Genomic DNA, 20838 nt, shown 5'->3' with positions numbered 1-20838 from the left:
GACGGCCGATGCCCGCGACCGACACGAATCGATGTGAGGCCGATGGGTGCATGCTGACGGCCGCCTGGGTGAAACAAACAAAGCCGCACGTGCCACGTGGCCGTGCGTCGATCATTGACATGACATGACTTGTACTGACCCCTGTATGTATCATTGTATGGCCCTATGCCGAGGCTATTGATGGTGCGAGATATGGCGTGTGTTCCCTGTTCTGTTCATAATGGTTACCAATATCATGGTTATGATTGTATACATGTAGGCTAGGCTGGACTCGACTGACAGATCCACAACTAAACGACGTGGTTTCGCAGATCGCCGACGTCGACCTCTGATTGATCATGCTCCTGAGCTACAAAGCTTTTAGAGATAAAAGAGCGGTAAGTAACACGTTTATAGTTAGTAGAGCTGAGAGTGAGACCGTGTAGATCTACGACTCGTAGTGAACCAAACGTACCAGTATTTCTTGTACGTGATCTATCGGATCGCGGACTCGCGACTGACAGAGCATTACCATTAATTTTTTAGTGACTGTGCGTGTGTGTGCGCGGGCGCACGCGTGTGTGTTCGGAGAGGGGGCTGTGATATGGAGCAGCTCAACCACTGACACTGTGGATTGGACGATCATGGCTCTGATGTAATAGTAATACATGTACTAGTACATGTAATAGGTGCGAGGCTACCGGTTGATCCAACCATGAAAAAAGGATGCAATGACACTACAATTGTAGTGCATCCTTTTCCAGTACCCAGTACTAGATGTACGTACAGTGCATAAGTATGCAGCGTGCTTTCAAGAACATACAGAGATGGAGTGCAGTGGATGGACGCTGAGATGGTATGCACTTGCTACATGTACAGGTACTAGGTACTTGCAAAATTAATGTGTTTGCCCGCTAGCAGTAGGTGAAGTAAACAGTACAGTGCGTCATACAGTCATGTACTACAGTCAACACACACTGCCCAGTCAGTGGAGTGCATGGCGTGCACAGCCATAGTCAATACACATTCCACACAGGATGCGCACGCACGCCGTCAAGATGCAAACGTACACACACATTCGCTAGGCCACACAGACATGCACACACACACGCACACACACACACACACACACACCATGTACCATGTATACGCCCGTCGCAAGAGAAGCACGCAAATCTGCAAATGCACTGGATGTGCACCCACAGATTTTCTCTTTATAGCAACGATAGCGGATCTGATTCTGATTGAAACAGATCAAGACAAGCGCCAGATAACTGTCTAATCCACACAACTGGCGAAGCCATGTGAATCGACCCCCCAATGCACACCTGGTCTACACCACACGGAGTACATCGGAATAGGACGGCCAAGACAGTTACCTATGCACACCCTAAACACACACACACACACACACACACACACACACACACACACACACACACACACACACACACGCGCGCACACAAGAGCACGCCCAAGCAGGACTCACTAAACTAAGCGCATCTCGGTCTTAGTTTCTCTTCCGACCGTCAAATAATATCGGCGGGGTGTCGTAGGCTCAAGAAATAGAAATATGCACGCTAGCGAGATTCCGATCAAGGCATGGCGGCAGTAGAGGGCTAAGCATAAGATTGTGAAGAACACGCTATAGATTCCAGCACGGATAACTACCAATGGGCGCAAGAAACATGAGCCCCGAACATGCCAAGCAATATCATCAAGGAGCTGTAGCCAGGAGTACAAATATACCGGAAATTCAGTACTCCCTTTGCACCGGTACCTATAAATAAGCGCCATCAAAAATATGGGCGAGGGGGGGGGGGGGCACACACGCAGAGTACCAGTATACAGCCGATGTGTCAGGCCATACTACACTACGGTGTGCGTGGCACACATGTTATCTAAGATACTACTCGAAGTAAGATACTACTCGTATAGTATTGCTCAGCCGCATCATCATCATTACCATCGCTTTCAGAGAGGCAGAGACCTATAAACACAGTTGGTGAAGGAGATCAGAACGGAGTGCACTAGCACTGCCATGATTCGTGTGATGGATGGTGCAGCAGCGTACTAGCTATCGCGAGGTGTTGCAGCAGCCGCTAGTGAAGTTCTCCAAAGAAAGTTTTACTTGTAGATAAGCTGATGATATTGGCCGAGTTCGGAGCCTAAAATAGTGCCTGGTCCGATCAAGGACGGGCTGTTGTGAAAGAATATCCTTTTGGTTAGCTTTGTGCTAGATGAGGCTAGAGCTCAAAGGGAGCTTGCCAGTAGACGAAATGTTTGACTGGTGGCGATATGCTGCTCTGCCATTGGCTTCTGGGACATCGGCAATTCTGAAGGCCCAAACGTTGACAACAAGAGAGAGAGAGAGAGAGAGAGAGAGAGAGAGAGAGAGAGAGAGAGAGAGAGATTCGGATGGACAGCCGCTCCGCATAGGTCATCATTGCCGCAGAACGTACACCCAGAGAGCGCAAAGTCACCAGTAGAACTCGGCACCACCAATGGCACTTCTAGCGATCAACGGCAGCGAACACCACACAGCTCCAAAGCCACTCGGCTCACAATCAGGGTGGCGAAGCGGGGAGTGGCGGCACTTCCGAGTGACGTCGTTGGCCGACATTGCAGCATCCTGGTTAGGAATACACTGTACACTGTATCACAGACTCTATGCATGAATCATCGGTATAACGGTAGAAGTGTAGAAGTTTGAAGGCGGTGACGATACTTGGTTTAGCGCTGTACGAGGCTATAGTAAAGTAGAGTACTGTCTGGTGCGGAATAGCTGGGGGCTCAGAGGTGTACCTGGGTGTCCATAGGTGTCCCCTAATATAGCACATGAACAGTCCACTCCTGATCGAACAACTTGAACACCAGTGTGTCCCCTCGTACTATCTCCGAATGTGAGTGAGCGAGAGAGAGAGATTGTCACTCATACATCCGTGACTAGCATGTCGTCTTCATCCTCCAGTTCTCCAACAACCGTGAAGTCAGTGGGTAGATTCTGCAGCTGTTCCTGTTACACGGACAGAACATAGAGAAATGGAAGTCATCAGTATACGAGTACCGGCACAGTTGCATACCGTGGACAAGTGGAGGCCGAGAGAAAGAGAAAGGAAGAGAGAGAGAGAGAGAGAGAGAGAGAGAGAGAGAGAGAGAGAGAGAGAGAGAGAGAGAGAGAGAGAGAGAGAGAAAGAGAGAGAGAGGGGGGGGGGGGTGAGAGAAAGAGAGAATGCGAGAGAGCCGGATGCCCAAAACTCTAACGGGACGGATGCGACAGATTCGCGCATAGTCTGCTGCTTTAAAAAAAACATTAAAAGGATGGTGTGCATAAGCTGGGCATGCATACAAATACAAACAGCACACATCCACACTTACCTCCAAGTATGTTCGGATTTCCGCCGTGGCAGCGACATCACCAGCTGTGCGGCCATCCTGTGATACAGAACAATCACATCAACGGAATAGGGCTCTGAGAGTGCTACGTAATAGCCAGCCCGGCGATGACATTGCATCCATTACAGGGTTCTAGCCAGGTCAAAATAGAAGGAGGGTGGGCAGGGGAAACAGTTACACGGTGACCCATATTCCAAAATTTTCCTGCCATGCCCAATGCAACGCACTGGGGGTGAATCCCGACTTCACCCCAGACAAGTGTGCTTTTGTGAGCCCTCTGTTAGTGACTATTGACTGCATTTTCGTTGAATGGCATGAAAATAATCGACAATTGAGTAGGAGGGCGCCACTTTTTCAAAGGAGAACGGTCAATCAAAGAAGGGGGGGGGGCACCCTCCTTTTGCTAGAACACTGCATAAGGATCCAATAGTATGTATGGATACATACAATATTCTGCATTCAGCTTATCTACAAATACAGCTTTCCACTTCAGGCCTGCCTGGTCCTAAACAGAATAGAATGTGTTCAACCCTCACTGGTGGACTTCAGTACCTTGTCTATAGCAGCAATATCCGCACCACTGCTCACTAGCAAGTCAACGGCGGACATCTTGCCGGCTGCAGCGGCAAAGTGAAGCGGCGTCTGCCAATGCTGTGCAAGCACATAATCAAACCGGAAGTCATGGACACATGCACATAGACGAACGCAACGCACACACCATTTGACCATTTTAACGCCAAGCGATGATAACGATGCTACAGCAGAAGGCACATCAACTTGTGCTGGGATTGCACCATTCAACATCTTGCAAGACTGACACACACACACACACACACACACACACACACACACACACACACACACACACACACACACACACACACACACACACACACACACACACACACACACACACACACACACACACACACACACACACACACACACACACACACACACACACACACACACACACACACACACACACACACACACACACACACACACACACACACACACACACACACACACACACACACACACACACACACACACACACACACACACACACACACACACACACACACACACACACACACACACACACACACACACATATATATATACACACACACACAGAGGAGGACAGCCCATACCCGTTGATCGACAGCGTTGATATCGGCGTGATAGTGGAGCAGGATCTGGATGAGCCGCTCCTGGCCCTGCGAAGACGCGATATGCACAGGCGTAATCCACTCCTGGGGAGGAAACAAGACAAATGGCAAAATTGAACTAGGATACTCACTGCTGGAGGGAATGGAAAAGGAAAAAAAGTATGAAGAAAAAATTGACTATTACCACCAGGACTCAAACTCAAACTCGGACTGTGAACTCGGACTGTGAACTCGGACTGTGAACTCGGACTGTGACTCGGATACTGAGCCAGTTATCAAGGTAATCACTTCATAACTGGTACGAAGCAAAGACAAACCCAAAGAGTGTAGAAGATCTCAATACGGTGATTGCAAAAATTGCATTTTTACAATGCTATTGAGATACTGAGCTGGACGTAGTCCGGTCTGTCACAACTTTTGTCTATAGAAAGACTTCCGACCATAGGCATTTGACTCGAGTTCGTGACACTCATACGAAGACTGCACTGTCTGGGCTACACAATGATCGGCGCTGGATTCTTATGTGGGGTGAGGTCACTGGCAGTAGAGGACAACTGCTAGGAAGCCGGTCGGTTTCCAGTGTATGATTGTGCCCTGTTTGTATTTTCTGGAATTGGGGCCAGTCTTTTACAGGTAAGTATTACAGCTACAGTAAAACCTGTAACTAAAGACCACCGTGACTAGCGACCAGCCTGGTACTACAGTAAAACCTGTAACTAAAGACCACCGTGACTAGCGACCAGCCTGGTACTACAGTAAAACCTGTAACTAAAGACCACCGTGACTAGCGACCAGCCTGGTACTACAGTAAAACCTGTGACTAAAGACCACCGTGACTAGCGACCAGCCTGGTACTACAGACCACTTCGCCAGGCACGGACGGTCTCACATTCATATTATGGTTGTGCGGCGCAAACCTCTAACTAAGGACCACCTGCCACTAAAGACCGCATTCTCTGGCCAATAGGGGTGGTCGGTAGTCACAGGTTTTACTGTATTCATTTGATGACTGTAAGACATCTTACATGACTCCTGGGAGTGGGCTGTGCTCCACTGCACAGCAAGATATCCAGAATGTCGGCGTAGTCATCAGGCAGATCCTGCAGTGTCCGGTGCAGGGGCACAACCAGATGCATGTGAACATACGTGCGTACACATAGGCACATATATCCACACGCCCACGCGAAAACATACGCAAGCAAAAGTTGCGGATACGCACACGAGCACGCAAACACGTGCACACACGCACACGCACACACACGCATGCGCACACACACGCACGCGCACACACACGCGCACACGCGCACACATCAACCACCTGAATACTCAAGGTAGACGGGTAATAGCCACTAGTCTTATGCATGCATACAAAAAGCGAGCGAAGAAAAGTGCCCATAGCTACAGTGTACAGGACCCAGATTCGTATTCCACAACAAACTCCTAAGCTTACAGCCGCAGAGAGGACTCAATGCTAGCTAGGTAGTTCTTATAACAAAGCAGACGGACATGGCGGATCCTATCCCCATCGCTGAATTAAAGCAGACTTGGCGTATGCAATAGCACACACTTACGTCATCCTCGACCGTCACGGGCGCAAACAGCACGGCCAGATGGGATGCTGTGTGGCCATCCTGTTGCACAAGGCAATGCAAATCACACACACAAACACGTGACCGCACACACACACACGCATACGGGGACGCACGCACGCACAGGTACAGTCAGACCTCGCTTATCCGGTCCTCTTCTATCCGGATCCCTCGCCATCCGGAAGAAAATCGTTGGTTACCGATTTACAGCATATGCCATGCAATCATACAGTGTGTGTGTGTGTTGGATTATCCGGTTCCCTCACATATACGGATATTTTTTGTGGAAAACGGATGTGTGCGGTTATGCGAGGTCTGACTGTATCGTACATGTGTAGGAGTCAATACTTGAACCATATACTTCAAGCAGTAAGCAAATCTATAAAGTAGGAAAAATGAATGTACCTGGTCGATGGCCTTGACATTGGCTCCGTTTTCGAGTAAGATCTGAACCACCTCGGGTCGACCCAACACGGATGCTGTATGAAGCGGAGTAGCCTGGTGCTGTGCGCACCACACGTAAGGTGAAACAAGATACTCAGAAAAGACACACAACAAGCAAAGGTACACACACATTATACGAATACATACGTACATGTAGAACACACTGTCTTTCCCTGTCTGGTGAAGAGAATTTCAAATCATGAGATTGGCCTAGCAATGCACAGCTTTGAAGAGGACCGAGAATGGGGTGCTGATACTTGCGTGACGCCAGCAGTAAAGAACCCAACATGTACAACAGTACCGTCTGGTGCCGAAGAACTGGTTGACCAGCGTCTTAGCCCAGGCCGATCTCATTTTCTTTGCACAGTTGACTCGAGTCACTGCGCATACATTGGTTTGCTGTGCTTACTGAATTCCTAGCCTGTCCATTCTTCAACACTATGTTCCTCTTCCCCGCACAGCATTGTATTTATATATGGTGGTCTGCCTGTAGACAAGGATGATATGAAAAGCTCCACATAAACACACACACACACACACACCACCACCACCACCGCCACAACCACCGCCACCACTACCACCCCTCCCCCCCCCCCCCTTTTCCACCAGCATCACGACACAGGGGATAAGTGAGCAACTCACTCTCTGCTCGACGGCGTTGGGATCAGCTCCAGCACGCAAGAGCACCTGTACAACCTCCCCGTTGCCCTGGTTAGCCGCCCAGTGAAGCGGGGTCATTCCACTCTGTGAAAACCAAACAACGACACAAGACAAGAACAAAGCCAATAATGAGACACATCCATAGCAGCAGCACCAGAATAAGCAGCAATGGAAATGGTTGATGGTATCGGTAGTTGTGGCAGCAACCGCAATGTTGTACATGTGGCTGCGTGTGTGTGGCGTGGCGCGGTCGCGCAAGAAGAGAACAGTCCGTCCCATTCGTTGCCGACAGTAACAGCAGCAACACACACAGTCAAGATGATGCTGGCACTGTAACCACAGCCAGCAGTACAGAGGCCAGCAGTGCAAGGAACAGCAACAGCAACAACAGATGCAACATAGCAAGGAAAGATGAGCCTCATCACCAGTAGCATAGTTCCCTACATCACCCAACTACAGACCATCCACTAATCACTACCCCCCACCCCCCGCACGCACGCACGCACGCACGCACGCACGCACACACACACACACACACACACACACAAACACACTCCCTTCATACAGCATTCACGGGTCGTATTTCGCTTGCCACCCCTGTACATATTTGCAGTCCACCCGTTTGATCTCGATTTGGACACACTGGTACTGTTCCACTGTATTACAGTCTACAGGGCCTATGTAGTCTTACCGAGTTGAGTGCATGGATAGCAGCGCCAGTGTCAGCCAACAGTTGAACAACCTCCACGTGGCCGATCTGAGAGGCCAGATGCAGCGGAGTCTCGCCCTCCTGATGTACAGATACGTACAAGTAAGTACACACACACCAATGCATACACGTGCACGCACACATACACATGTATGCACATGCACACACACGGCGTACACACACACACACACACACATGTGCAAGCAGATGACACACGTGTACAAACACATACACACGCATGTACACACACACACACACACACACACACACACACACACACACACACACACACACACACACACACACACACACAGTTTTTATAGCAATGACAATACCGCGGCTTCGACCAGAAACTACAACACGTATCACGCCTACAGGGTATGACATCATGTTTCCACAACAAGCGCACCATGATACCATTGTTCATCCTGCAGACCTGCACACACAGAAGAAGTACATCAGACCTGGGAGCACAGAGAGCAGACACTACTCACTGCCCTCTGACGCCCCTGGTGGCAGTTGCAGTGCCCATAAACGGCGAGGGTGAGGTGGTAACTCTCACCTTGTTCGGCTCGTTGATGTCCAGACCGATACTGATGAGCGTGTCGACAAGGATGTGGTTGCCCGTCAGCACGGCGTGATGTATGGGATTCTCAATGGGCTCCATGAGCAGCCACAGCTCACTGGCCGTCCTGTCCAGTGCAACCTCAACACGCTCCTGTACAATGCATACATGTATAACAAATAAAAATAAATAAATAAATAAAAATTCGACGGGTTCGCGTACCGGGCAGGTCAAGAACAAGGGGTCGTACAACTCTCTGGTCAAGAACCACCTTTCCGCTTCCGTGGGACGCCACCACCCCATGATCAGGCGTCAGATGCGGCTCCTAAACGGTGAGGGAGGTTAGATCAGATCCACCAACCATACATGTATGGTAGAAGTTAAGCAATACAGGGCATATCGGGGCACGTTTCAGAACGACAACAAGGAGAAGAACGACAGCCAAAAGAACCAGCACAGAAACTACGCATGCATGCACTGTATGCAGCATGTGCCAAGTCAATAAATAATGACTTCCAAAGTACAGATACCACATACAGCCGTGATGTACGGTTGACGCCGAAGAAACCCCGATCTCCCGTCATGGCATTGGAACAACACAGCAACAACGAGTGTGACTAGACACCAGTATACTAGTACTGGCAGATCTAGTACCGATAGTCCAAATATGGAATGAAGAGTTGGCTAGAGCGTGGAAGAGCTGCCAAATTGCCCAAATATGGATGAAACGTCTAGGTTTAACATCAACTGGGTTAACCTCTGCACCAAGGACTCCCCATCCGTATAAGTAAAACAGAGGATGCGTAGGAAGAGTAAAGCCGGCATTTCCCATTTTGAACAAAAACAACCTTAGCCAGGGCACGCCAGTGTCTTACCAGATCCACCGGATCTTGTTTCGGTTTTCCCTTCGACGACAGTCGCAACTGCAGAGAAAATCACCAGAAACACATCAATACAGAAATGTGGATACCCAATAACTGGGAGGATAAGGAGAGAAGAGAAAGCTTGACAAACTTGTACTCTTTCGTTCGCACGGGCTGTGTAGTTGACCAGCACAAAGCCGCAACACAACTGGAAACATGTGCCATGCTCGCTGAGAAGGACTACAAGAATTGTGTGATACAGGTCAGTTGTGATGGGACATGCAAAAAACAAGGTTCGTGTGAGACTCGGCAAGACCGAGTTTTCCGCATCCGTACACATATACACACACGCACGCACGCACACGCACACACACACACACACACACACTAACATGCGCATTAACATACCGACAGACAAACAGACATACAGACAGACAGGCAGGAAGGCAGACAGATGGACAGACAGACAGGCCGACATGCGCACACACATACAGACAGGCAGGGAGGCCAGCAGGCAGGCAGGAAGGCAGGCAGGAATGCAGGGATGCAGACAGGGCGGCAGGCACATACGCACGAATACACACCCGGAAGGGTGGACGGACACACACACATGATACACAGCACACTTCAAAAGCTGGCTAAGTTAAGCCTAGTTCACATTCGACGGGGCGCGATGGGACGCGACGTAAGGATCGACGGGAAGCGACGGGACGGTCTGACGGCGTCCGATGTGAACACCAGGAACGCGAACGCAACCGTACTACCGTACAGATCGGGAAGCGACGGGAAGAGTTGGATCGATCCAACTTTTCATACCGTAGACGGGCGTAGACGGGGACGCAAGCGTACAAAACGGCTGCAATTCGAGTGTGAACAGGAGACGGCGTCGTGCGCCGACTACTCCTGATTCGTACTTGGACATTTTTAGCATTTCGAACACTGCGCTTCCCATGATAACTCACAGAATGGCTAGCACGACTTGAGTTGAATTTTAGCAACATAAGATCTCATGTCACTTATTGTATTTAGGGATAGTTCAGAAGCTTGACAGACGAACTATTCGATCATTTCCTGGGGCTATTATTTGAATGAAGTAGTGGTTGCGACTTCGGCGATGATTTGTAAGAACGGGTTTGCTCCCCACACTGGAGCTCGCGCTATTCCGCCGACTTTACTTGACACTTGACTGACTCACGACTGCCATCCAGAGCACACGAGAAGTCCATCGAACCTTCGACTCGGCAAACCTGCAAGAAAGCACCTCTCCCTGCTCAATACACAGTGTTTCGGGGAATTCACCCCTCATCAGTTGAGCTTGAGTAGGCTGAGGAAGATTGTGCCTGAAGAGCACCACTTATATAGTGCTCTCCAGGCACAAACATCACCAGGGATACAAACTTACAGAGACGCTCCATTTCCAGCGCGACAAACACCTCGTGAACACCAGATAGCAGCGTGAGTCAGTGTCGCTCCTGGACGGTGAGACCAGACGTTGAGGACCCTCGGTCATTCGCAACGCTGTCACCTCCAAACCAACTAGTCGCAAGCCCGCGCTGGGCACAACAGTACGAAGTAGTGGTTGCGACTTCGGCGATGATTTGTAAGAACGGGTTTGCTCCCCACACTGGAGCTCGCGCTATTCCGCCGACTTTACTTGACACTTGACTGACTCACGACTGCCATCCAGAGCACACGAGAAGTCCATCGAACCTTCGACTCGGCAAACCTGCAAGAAAGCACCTCTCCCTGCTCAATACACAGTGTTTCGGGGAATTCACCCCTCATCAGTTGAGCTTGAGTAGGCTGAGGAAGATTGTGCCTGAAGAGCACCACTTATATAGTGCTCTCCAGGCACAAACATCACCAGGGATACAAACTTACAGAGACGCTCCATTTCCAGCGCGAGGTGTTTGTCGCGCTGGAAATGGAGCGTCTCTGTAAGTTTGTATCCCTGGTGATGTTTGTGCCTGGCGAGCACTATATAAGTGGTGCTCTTCAGGCACAATCTTCCTCAGCCTACTCAAGCTCAACTGATGAGGGGTGAATTCCCCGAAACACTGTGTATTGAGCAGGGAGAGGTGCTTTCTTGCAGGTTTGCCGAGTCGAAGGTTCGATGGACTTCTCGTGTGCTCTGGATGGCAGTCGTGAGTCAGTCAAGTGTCAAGTAAAGTCGGCGGAATAGCGCGAGCTCCAGTGTGGGGAGCAAACCCGTTCTTACAAATCATCGCCGAAGTCGCAACTACTACTTCGTACTGTTGTGCCCAGCGCGGGCTTGCGACTAGTTGGTTTGGAGGTGACAGCGTTGCGAATGACCGAGGGTCCTCAACGTCTGGTCTCACCGTCCAGGAGCGACACTGACTCACGCTGCTATCTGGTGTTCACGAGGTGTTTGTCGCGCTGGAAATGGAGCGTCTCTGTAAGTTTGTATCCCTGGTGATGTTTGTGCCTGGAGAGCACTATATAAGTGGTGCTCTTCAGGCACAATCTTCCTCAGCCTACTCAAGCTCAACTGATGAGGGGTGAATTCCCCGAAACACTGTGTATTGAGCAGGGAGAGGTGCTTTCTTGCAGGTTTGCCGAGTCGAAGGTTCGATGGACTTCTCGTGTGCTCTGGATGGCAGTCGTGAGTCAGTCAAGTGTCAAGTAAAGTCGGCGGAATAGCGCGAGCTCCAGTGTGGGGAGCAAACCCGTTCTTACAAATCATCGCCGAAGTCGCAACCACTACTTCGTACTGTTGTGCCCAGCGCGGGCTTGCGACTAGTTGGTTTGGAGGTGACAGCGTTGCGAATGACCGAGGGTCCTCAACGTCTGGTCTCACCGTCCAGGAGCGACACTGACTCACGCTGCTATCTGGTGTTCACGAGGTGTTTGTCGCGCTGGAAATGGAGCGTCTCTGTAAGTTTGTATCCCTGGTGATGTTTGTGCCTGGAGAGCACTATATAAGTGGTGCTCTTCAGGCACAATCTTCCTCAGCCTACTCAAGCTCAACTGATGAGGGGTGAATTCCCCGAAACACTGTGTATTGAGCAGGGAGAGGTGCTTTCTTGCAGGTTTGCCGAGTCGAAGGTTCGATGGACTTCTCGTGTGCTCTGGATGGCAGTCGTGAGTCAGTCAAGTGTCAAGTAAAGTCGGCGGAATAGCGCGAGCTCCAGTGTGGGGAGCAAACCCGTTCTTATTATTTGAATGCCACGACTTTCAGAGTTATTTTTTTGGTCTTCATGAAAAACTGGTATTGTGAACTTGATTCCGCTTCTTTGAAGGAGAAATAATTGAAAAGAAGTCCCGAAAAACGAGAAATAAGGTCCGAAAGTCACCCCGTCATGGACCGTGCCTTATGACTCGCGCCGTTCGACGTTGAACGTCGCAACGACTGCTGCATGTCATGTCGTACGAATCGTACAGGATTTTACAGCTCACCCCAGCCCTCCCGACAAGCCCTTACGTCCCGTACCGTCGGCGTTGCGTCGAATGTGAACTAGGCTTTAGCCACCGACAGTACTGGCCACAACTAACATCCTACTCCACATCTAGTGGACTGGCTAGCATAAAGAACCACGTTTCTAACCTTCTTTTTCTTGTGCTTCTTCTTCTCTGCACACCAGACGGCACGCGACGTGCAGCGAACGAGTACAATACCCGCCGACAACAGGACAAAGCTCTTCTCTTCTGCCAGTCGCATGATGGTGTCGCGTACGGCATGTGGCGTCCACATCGACATGATCATTGACTGGCCATGATTTACATCCCGACACACAACCTGCAGTAACAACGCATCCCAAAATACCACACAAGAACGCCAATTGTTGGTCTTTTCTCTCTGACTGGCTCTGATGCTCCACATACATGGGTTTATAGTCTTGGGCAATGAAAGGTGAACGCACGTACGTGCGTGCGCACACACACGCACACACACACTACTACTACTGTAGCTTGGTTGCCACAAGGGCCACACCACTCCAAAAGGAGCCAGAGTCATTGTCAGGAGCAGAAACGGAGATGACGACCCAGGTCACTCTGTCGACGGAACTGACGATTGCAGCGAGAACACAATATGACGCTCCATCAGACTCGGTTGCTCGATGGCCACGGTCGCACTTGTGACGTCTGAAACCAGGCACTGACTTGACTTGCCGATTGCATGTCACAGACAAGAGAGAAGCCGGGACGTTGAGCGGAATAGGTGATGACGGCGCGGACGCTTCCGATGGTTCCAGGGGCAAACAATGATGTACACGCAAGCCACCACGAGAGTGAAACCACCTCCTGCATGTACCACACTGCACAGCACCACGCTGGTCCTGGATGGGGAGACTTCGCTCTGCGCTACACTTGTGTCTTGCTCTGTCACCTGGCCGACGAAACGAACGGTGGCAGATAAGACAGTCCACCCGTTGAGGTTGGTCATGGGAAGGACCGCCGAGACTCGGCACAACGGCAGACACCCGCCAGGCAGACCGATCCTGAGCAATCCCATACCAAGCCAGATGTTCAATGCCGATGTGCCGAAGATCAGCCGAAATCACATCCCTCCACACACGCACGCACGCACGCACGCACGCACGCACGCACGCACGCACGCACGCACGCACACACACACACACACACACACACACACACACACAAACGTGCGCACACACACACTACCATCATCCCAGGTTCTCTGCTCTACACACGGCATACACCAAACAGAGCACTCGTGACATTTCCTTACCTTCATCTCTCGCATGTTGAAACCCATTGCTAGTGATTGAAGAATACTCTTCCGGCCCAACTTGTATTGGCGGACGTTTAGGTTCTCAAATATCAGGTGAACAATACAAATACCTTTGCCACCTAAGATGAAAATAGAACAGACACAAAGATGAAATCAGCACAGACAGGTATAAACACAGAGAGATATATACACACTGGCAGGCAGACAGACATGCAGACAGACACATAGACGGACGGACGGACGGGCGAACGGACGGACGGGCGAACGGACGGATGGGCGAACGGACGGACGGACGGACGGACGGACGGACGGACAGACAGACAGACAGGCTGACAGACACAAAAGCACAGCGTTGCCTGCGCTATCTCACTCATGACGTCGGGATTGAATTGACTGCACGCGTGAAACATAACACTTTCCTATCCTCAGACCTCCTTCGAAGAGATCTGCACTAGAATGGATACATCGAGTGAACAAGTCGTAAATATCGCCGCTATTAACCTGGATTCACGTCACAGACACGATCAAAAGTACACTAACCGCAAGAGTGTGCAACTGCCTGTACAACCTATAGTCATTGCTGCGACGGCAGAACTTCACACTACGTGCCGTGGTTCAATAAGTTACCAGGGGCGTCACACACGGCACGACCAGTAGAGAGCTAAAAGTGCCCTGTTGGCCGAAAATCTGATTTTTGATGCCCCCGGTCATACCCCTCGCCATTGCCCTGTGATGCCCCTGGTTACGCTGGCAAACAGTGCAAAGCGACTGTCAGAGAGTTGTACCCAAAGCAGGGTTGCGTACAACGCTGTATCTATCATGCACAGGGTGCAAAATGTGTCACTGCCTTCAGGTTAGTCACGTGATGTGAAGTTCTGCCGTCGCAGACCCCATAGACTGGAGCTGCACAATCTTGGCGGAGGGAGGAGGGGGGGGGGGGGGGGGTACTCTTGCTAAGGCCAATGGGGTTGGTGCAAAAAACATGATCGCCTCCTTTCTTAGGGGTAAATTGTCCCATATTTGGCAGGTACAGCCAGTTGTAGTACATCTGTGGGTATGATCTGTGGGTGCGCATCCAGTGCATTCGCAGATTTGCGTGCTTCTCTTGCGACGGGCATATACAAGAATACATGATCGTACACAGCTGTGCCGTTCTAGTGGACTTGCCCCTCAAGAACAAATGGCACGACATACCCTGAGTTGTGTCCGCTACTAGCCCCGATGGCATGTCACTGGCGACGAAGTGGCTCGCGTCCACTTTGTCGGAGTCGACGTAGAGGTACTCGGATATCCACGCTATCATCCACAGCTCCAGCGGCGTTGCTAGCTCATCACCAGTGGATGCTACGGCGAACACAAAACACCAAAGGACGATAGGACAATGCACTACTATAACGAGTTGATGCTATGGCGAACTAAAAACACCAATGAACAATGCACTGTCACAGGGGGGGGGGGGGGGGGGGAGCAAGCAAAATGCAAAGCCGTGTACACAACAGACGATGAACGGAACTTCAACAGAAATAGCTGCTAGTCTATAGTGTGCTGCCTAGCAGATATGCATGTCACATGGCTGTGGTGGTGGAGGTGGTGGTGGCAGGGATGGTGGAAGCGATGATGGAGGCGATTGCGACGGTGGCGGCGTGTGGTAGTGATGACGATGTAGATCAGACTGACCACTAATGCATATCTGGACAGGAATTTCACTACTCTGTACTGCTCTAATAAACGAACCCACTCTAAGTGTGTACCCTAGTACAGTCTTGGCAATGCTTGCAGTCAGCACAGATAAACATGTATCAGAGCCAACACACACGCGCAACACACACACACACACACACACACGTGCACACACACACACACATGTGCACACACATACACACACACACACACACACACACACACACACACACACACACACACACACACAGCACAGCACACAACACCACTCACGGGCCATGATGTTGCGCTCGTTGGAGCCGCGCGAGATGTTGCCCGGAGTTCCTGGAATCTGCAATTCCCCGCTGTCCATGCTTAGAGCGCCTGGCGTGGGATTTGTAGTGCTAGTACTGTCCACCCACTCACGCGAGGATGGTGACTGGGAGGCAGCACCGGCGACGGCTGTGCGACTGAACTCCGACGACGACACGGACTGATTGCGCAGTCCGTCCTGTGCAAGGAAGCGTAGTCGTTGACACGTGCACGTACACATACACACACATACACACACACACACACACACACACATACATTAAATAATGTGTTGACTTGAGAATCCACACACATGCATAGAGTTATACATGGACATCCACTCCCACACATACACACAACACACAAAAACATGTACACATTATGCATGCACACATACACACACGCACAAGCACCCCCCCCCCCCCCCCCACACACACACACGAGACAGGACGATCCATTCTTCTTGCACCTGATATCTATGTACACAGTGTCACTGTTCGCCTAACTACCCTAAGCCCTGCACCCCTTGTACCCAGCCAGATTATACCAAGGACACACTTACCCGGGAGTTTGCTACGGGCCGGATGAATCCCTGATCGTACGGCTCCTCCGCGTCCAGAAAGCTGCCGCCGTTGCCCTCGACGGAGACGGCGAGAACGTCGTCGGGAGTATCGTCGGCGTACACCTCCATGATGGTGGCGTGTTCCTGGCTGGCGGAGACGGGAATATTGTTAGCCGCACCGCCACCGCCACCACCGATCTTTGCAAACGGGTTGTTCTCGCGTGCAAGCAGCTGTGCCTCGGCATACGGTGGGCTCACCACCACAGGCCCGACTCTGGCGTCGGCAGCGTCCGCTCCGCCCGTCCACGCCGCGTCCGCTTCGCCTCGCACTCTTGTGAGCGTCTCGTACGGCGGCACTAGTCCGGTGGCCGGGACCTCCAGGCCTCCTCCTCCGCCAACGACCTCGTAGGGCAAGACTTGACGGCCGGATATCGACGTCTGCGACGGCAGCCTGCGCCGAACGAGTGGGTTCTCCAGCTGGAGGGAATCACGACCGATCGGCTCGACGCCGCGCTGCAAGGAGTCCAGCGCCAGTGGAGGTGGAACGCTGACGTGTTCGGAGTCAATCGTGCCGCGGCGGAACGGGGACTGGTCCTCCGGACTCTTGGGCAGCGGGCGCAGTCGCAGGTCGTCCACCGATCTCGAGTTGGGATGCTGCTGTTGCTGTGGAGGCTGAGGCAGTGGACGACCGGTGTGATCGACAGACCTCTGCAGCAGTCCAACACACATGTGTGTCCAAGAGTTGCACAAAAGCATACACACACATGCACACACACACACACACACACACACACCACACACACACACACACACACACACACACACACACACACACACACATGCACACACATGCACACACATGTACGCGCACGCACACGGACACACACACACACACATGTACGCGCACACACACATGTACGCGCATGCACACGGACACAAGCAAACACACACACACACACCCACGCATACATGTACATGTTTAGACCCGTCTAGAGTCACACAAAACTGGCGTTTCCATGAAAAAAGGCAAAACAATTGAACGATCGACGTGTAGATCATCCAAGTCCTGCTCGGTTCATTTGATGGCAAGGGAGCCACAGAGGCCACCGGTGCCATGACACAAGAGACTTCCAGTTGATTCGGGAATGCAACTTGTACTGTATAGTAGTGTTTGTAGCTGTATTGTCTTTCTCCGTATTGTCTCTCTCCGTATTGTCTCTCTCCGTATTGTCCCTCTCATCTGTATTATATGCACATGCTCGTTGTAAAATAAATCAGCCCTCGTCTCGTCCCGCAATGGACTCCTGCGTGGCTCGCAGGCCGGACATAACATGGTGGCAGCGGCGGGATTCGAACCCACGCCTCCGGAGAGACTGGAGAACATAACACAACGAACCTGACCGACGTGGTGGATGGACGTCATCTTTGCCACGCTGTTGCTACGCTTCTCCCGTCTGCCATCCGCACCATCACCATCACCACCGGCCCCAGCACGTGCTCCACCGGGTAAGATGGAGATTGACGGCTTGGGCGCACCGGGCGGCGATTCCACGCGCATCGTCTCCAGGTCGTGCAGCAGCGAGCTCTGCATACGATCCAGCTCCTCGGCCTGCTTCGCCAGCTGCTCGCGCGTAGTCGCCGCGCTCTTCGGATTGCCGACCGCCGCGGACGACTCTTGCTCCTCGACGATTTGCGCTTCACTCGAGGATGAACGCGGCGAGTAGGCACGCTTTTCATGCAGACTCTCGGCTCTGGCGCGATAGCGAGTTGCCACTGCCGCCGAGGAAGACTCCTGCGAGTCGTCCGTCGCTTGCTCGTCGGTATACTGTACGGAAGCTCTAGGCGAATAGGCACGCGCCTGACTGAGACTGTAAGCGCGCGTGGTGTTGGCGGACGACGAGAGTGTGTCCTCGGAGTGCGTCAGGCTACCCGCGCCCGAGCTGAGCACGTCGCTCGCGGACACCACGGACGACGACGTCATCATGACCGGTGACGACATCGCCGGTGACGTCATCATGACCGGGGAAGTCCCCTGATCTCCCACTCCGACAGTCTGAGACGACGAGGATGCCGCGCTGCCCGTGTGACGATGATGCGGCGGGTCTGGTGGCGGTGGGGCGCGTGTCGGTATTCCAGCGTACAGCCGATCCGTGCTGTCCGCCATACAGGTCTCCTGCGAAATGTCCGGCATCGGTATCGGGTGCGGTGGCACCGGCGGAGGGGTTTCCCCGTCGCTGTTCTGCTCCACGAAGCCTTCGTCGGACGTCACCTGCGATGACGAGGAGGTGGCTGCTCCCATAGTTGACTGAGGTGCACTGGCGGACTTGTTACGGGGCTTGGACACCTGCCAGGGACACACACGCACATGCAGCGAACACAAGACTTCATGATGGGGTTGAGGCATTAGAATTATTTATTGTGGGACCTGGATTCACTGCTGAGAGTACATTGAGTGGAGTGGAGTGACACTGGCCCAAGTGTCACCGAAAACCACATCACCGCCAGATAGCGCTGGCTGAAGCGAGGAAGAGGGAAGCGGAAGGGGAAAAGGGAGATGGAGTATACAATTCCCAGGAAGTCCTAACGAGGTTACTGCTACCAGCAGTAGCAGTTAGAGTACACTGACTCAGACCTCGTTTATCCGGGCGGTCTGGGATCGGGCACTGCTCGTGACTTCGAAAAGTCCGTAACGCCGAATCACATACATTTTGACGGGGAAAGGCCATAGAGCTGGCATGTGACGTCACTATTTCCACAAAAGACAAAAGAGTAGTAATATTTCTACTGAAACTCGCCCAAAGGGTGCCCAGGAGAGCGAAGTACCCGTGACTTGTGGGTCCGGATAACCGAGGTATGAGCGTAGCAGCACCGCTACAGCCACAACACACCACGCGCAACGTACCACGCTGTACTGGTCGTTGGTCACCGTGACGACGCCTAACCGCTGGCTACCATCGCCGGTATCTCTGTTTGCCTGGGCCGGCGGATACGCGACGTGCTCGACGGAAGTGGGCGGCGGAGATGCTGTGCAAGAAAAAAACAACAGAACAGCAGACTGGGTTCTTACCAAAGCGACAAAGCAGGGCGCTGCACCCTCCTTTCACTTATTGACCGCCCCCTTTCAAAAGGAATGCGCCACCCTTCAGAGTGCTAGTGTCACCTTTTTATATGCATGATATATACACATGTAGTAGTGTTAGCTCCCGGCTATACAGTAGAACAGCAGAAAATGACAAATAATTCAAATAAACACTAAAAAAATTCAATAGGGAACTGCTTCTCTGCACCGAACATTTCTGTTCACCTAACCTGGCCTGTTGCCCTCAGACCGAAAATATCGAGCACCGAACATTTCTGAAATTAGATTATATCAATGACCACTTCCCGCGGGTGTGGATTTCACACAGTTACAGGTGCACGCATGACCCTAGGTAATACAGACGTTGAAGCCAACTACAAACCTTTTGTCGTGCTCCCTCTCATAATGCTGGTGGTCAGCACTCCCTTCATGCACTTGCACACACGCACCCCCCCCCCCCCCACACACACACACGCGCGCGCATGCACGCACACGAGAAGTTCTCCCCCCGACTCTGATACATCAGTTCGGAAGTGACCGCTCAGGATCGGCATGGCAACCTACTGGCGTTACTTGTGCCGTTAGTGGCTGGCAGTGACGATGGAGAAAGAGTGGCTGGTGGAGGTGAGACAGAGAGGACAGGTGGCAGTGACGATGACTCTAGCATGTTCCATGGCTGACTGGTCGAGCGATGGACCTGTATGGCCTCGGACGAACGCTCTGGAGAGACGTACGATTTGGCTTCTTGGGCTGCGCAAATGGCACGCATACACACCCACACGCATATGCATAAGCACACACACACACACACACACACACACACACACACACACACACACACACACACACACACACACACACACACACACACACACACACACACACACACACACACACACACACACACGCATGCACGCATACACCCACACACGCACCCACCCACCCACCCACACAAACATATACACACATATTCACATACACGCACGAACGCATACACACACGCACATGTGTGCCAGTGACAGCAAACCAATACGGAGGGCATGACATTGTCCATAGCAAACATTTTGTGGTTGAGGAACGCGGTGTTGTCGTGCGGGTGAGCTCTGGCGGCCGTTGAATATTGCTACGTAGA

The 20838-nt window shown here is 51.8% G+C and overlaps 1 protein-coding gene across 3 annotated transcripts in view; it reads right to left on the bottom strand.

Annotated features, from left to right (window-relative positions):
• Positions 1–1473: 1473 nt before the first annotated feature.
• Positions 1474–20838, bottom strand: part of LOC135828500 (uncharacterized) — a 26817-nt gene continuing 7452 nt past the window's right edge. The window contains exons 5-23 of one of the 3 annotated variants that reach the window (XM_065340943.1): positions 20271–20456; positions 19530–19651; positions 18024–18971; positions 16628–17335; positions 16048–16264; positions 15289–15438; positions 14092–14213; positions 12946–13137; positions 9393–9440; positions 8515–8670; positions 7935–8033; positions 7226–7327; positions 6545–6643; positions 6122–6181; positions 5576–5650; positions 4533–4634; positions 3928–4026; positions 3358–3414; positions 1474–2995 (exon numbers count right to left, since the gene is read on the bottom strand). In XM_065340943.1, the coding sequence (XP_065197015.1) occupies positions 2912–2995; positions 3358–3414; positions 3928–4026; positions 4533–4634; positions 5576–5650; positions 6122–6181; positions 6545–6643; positions 7226–7327; positions 7935–8033; positions 8515–8670; positions 9393–9440; positions 12946–13137; positions 14092–14213; positions 15289–15438; positions 16048–16264; positions 16628–17335; positions 18024–18971; positions 19530–19651; positions 20271–20456 (3626 nt within the window). In that variant the 3' untranslated portion in view covers positions 1474–2911. The remainder of the gene's footprint in view (positions 2996–3357; positions 3415–3927; positions 4027–4532; positions 4635–5575; positions 5651–6121; positions 6182–6544; positions 6644–7225; positions 7328–7934; positions 8034–8514; positions 8671–9392; positions 9441–12945; positions 13138–14091; positions 14214–15288; positions 15439–16047; positions 16265–16627; positions 17336–18023; positions 18972–19529; positions 19652–20270; positions 20457–20838) is intronic. The other 2 variants (XM_065340944.1, XM_065340945.1) reach the window with 2 other exon arrangements.

This window comes from Sycon ciliatum, chromosome 12 (assembly GCF_964019385.1).
Source record: "Sycon ciliatum chromosome 12, ocSycCili1.1, whole genome shotgun sequence".
NCBI classification, from domain to species: domain Eukaryota; kingdom Metazoa; phylum Porifera; class Calcarea; order Leucosolenida; family Sycettidae; genus Sycon; species Sycon ciliatum.
Note: the sequence above shows the minus strand (reverse complement) of the source record. Positions and strands in the feature narration are given on the sequence as shown.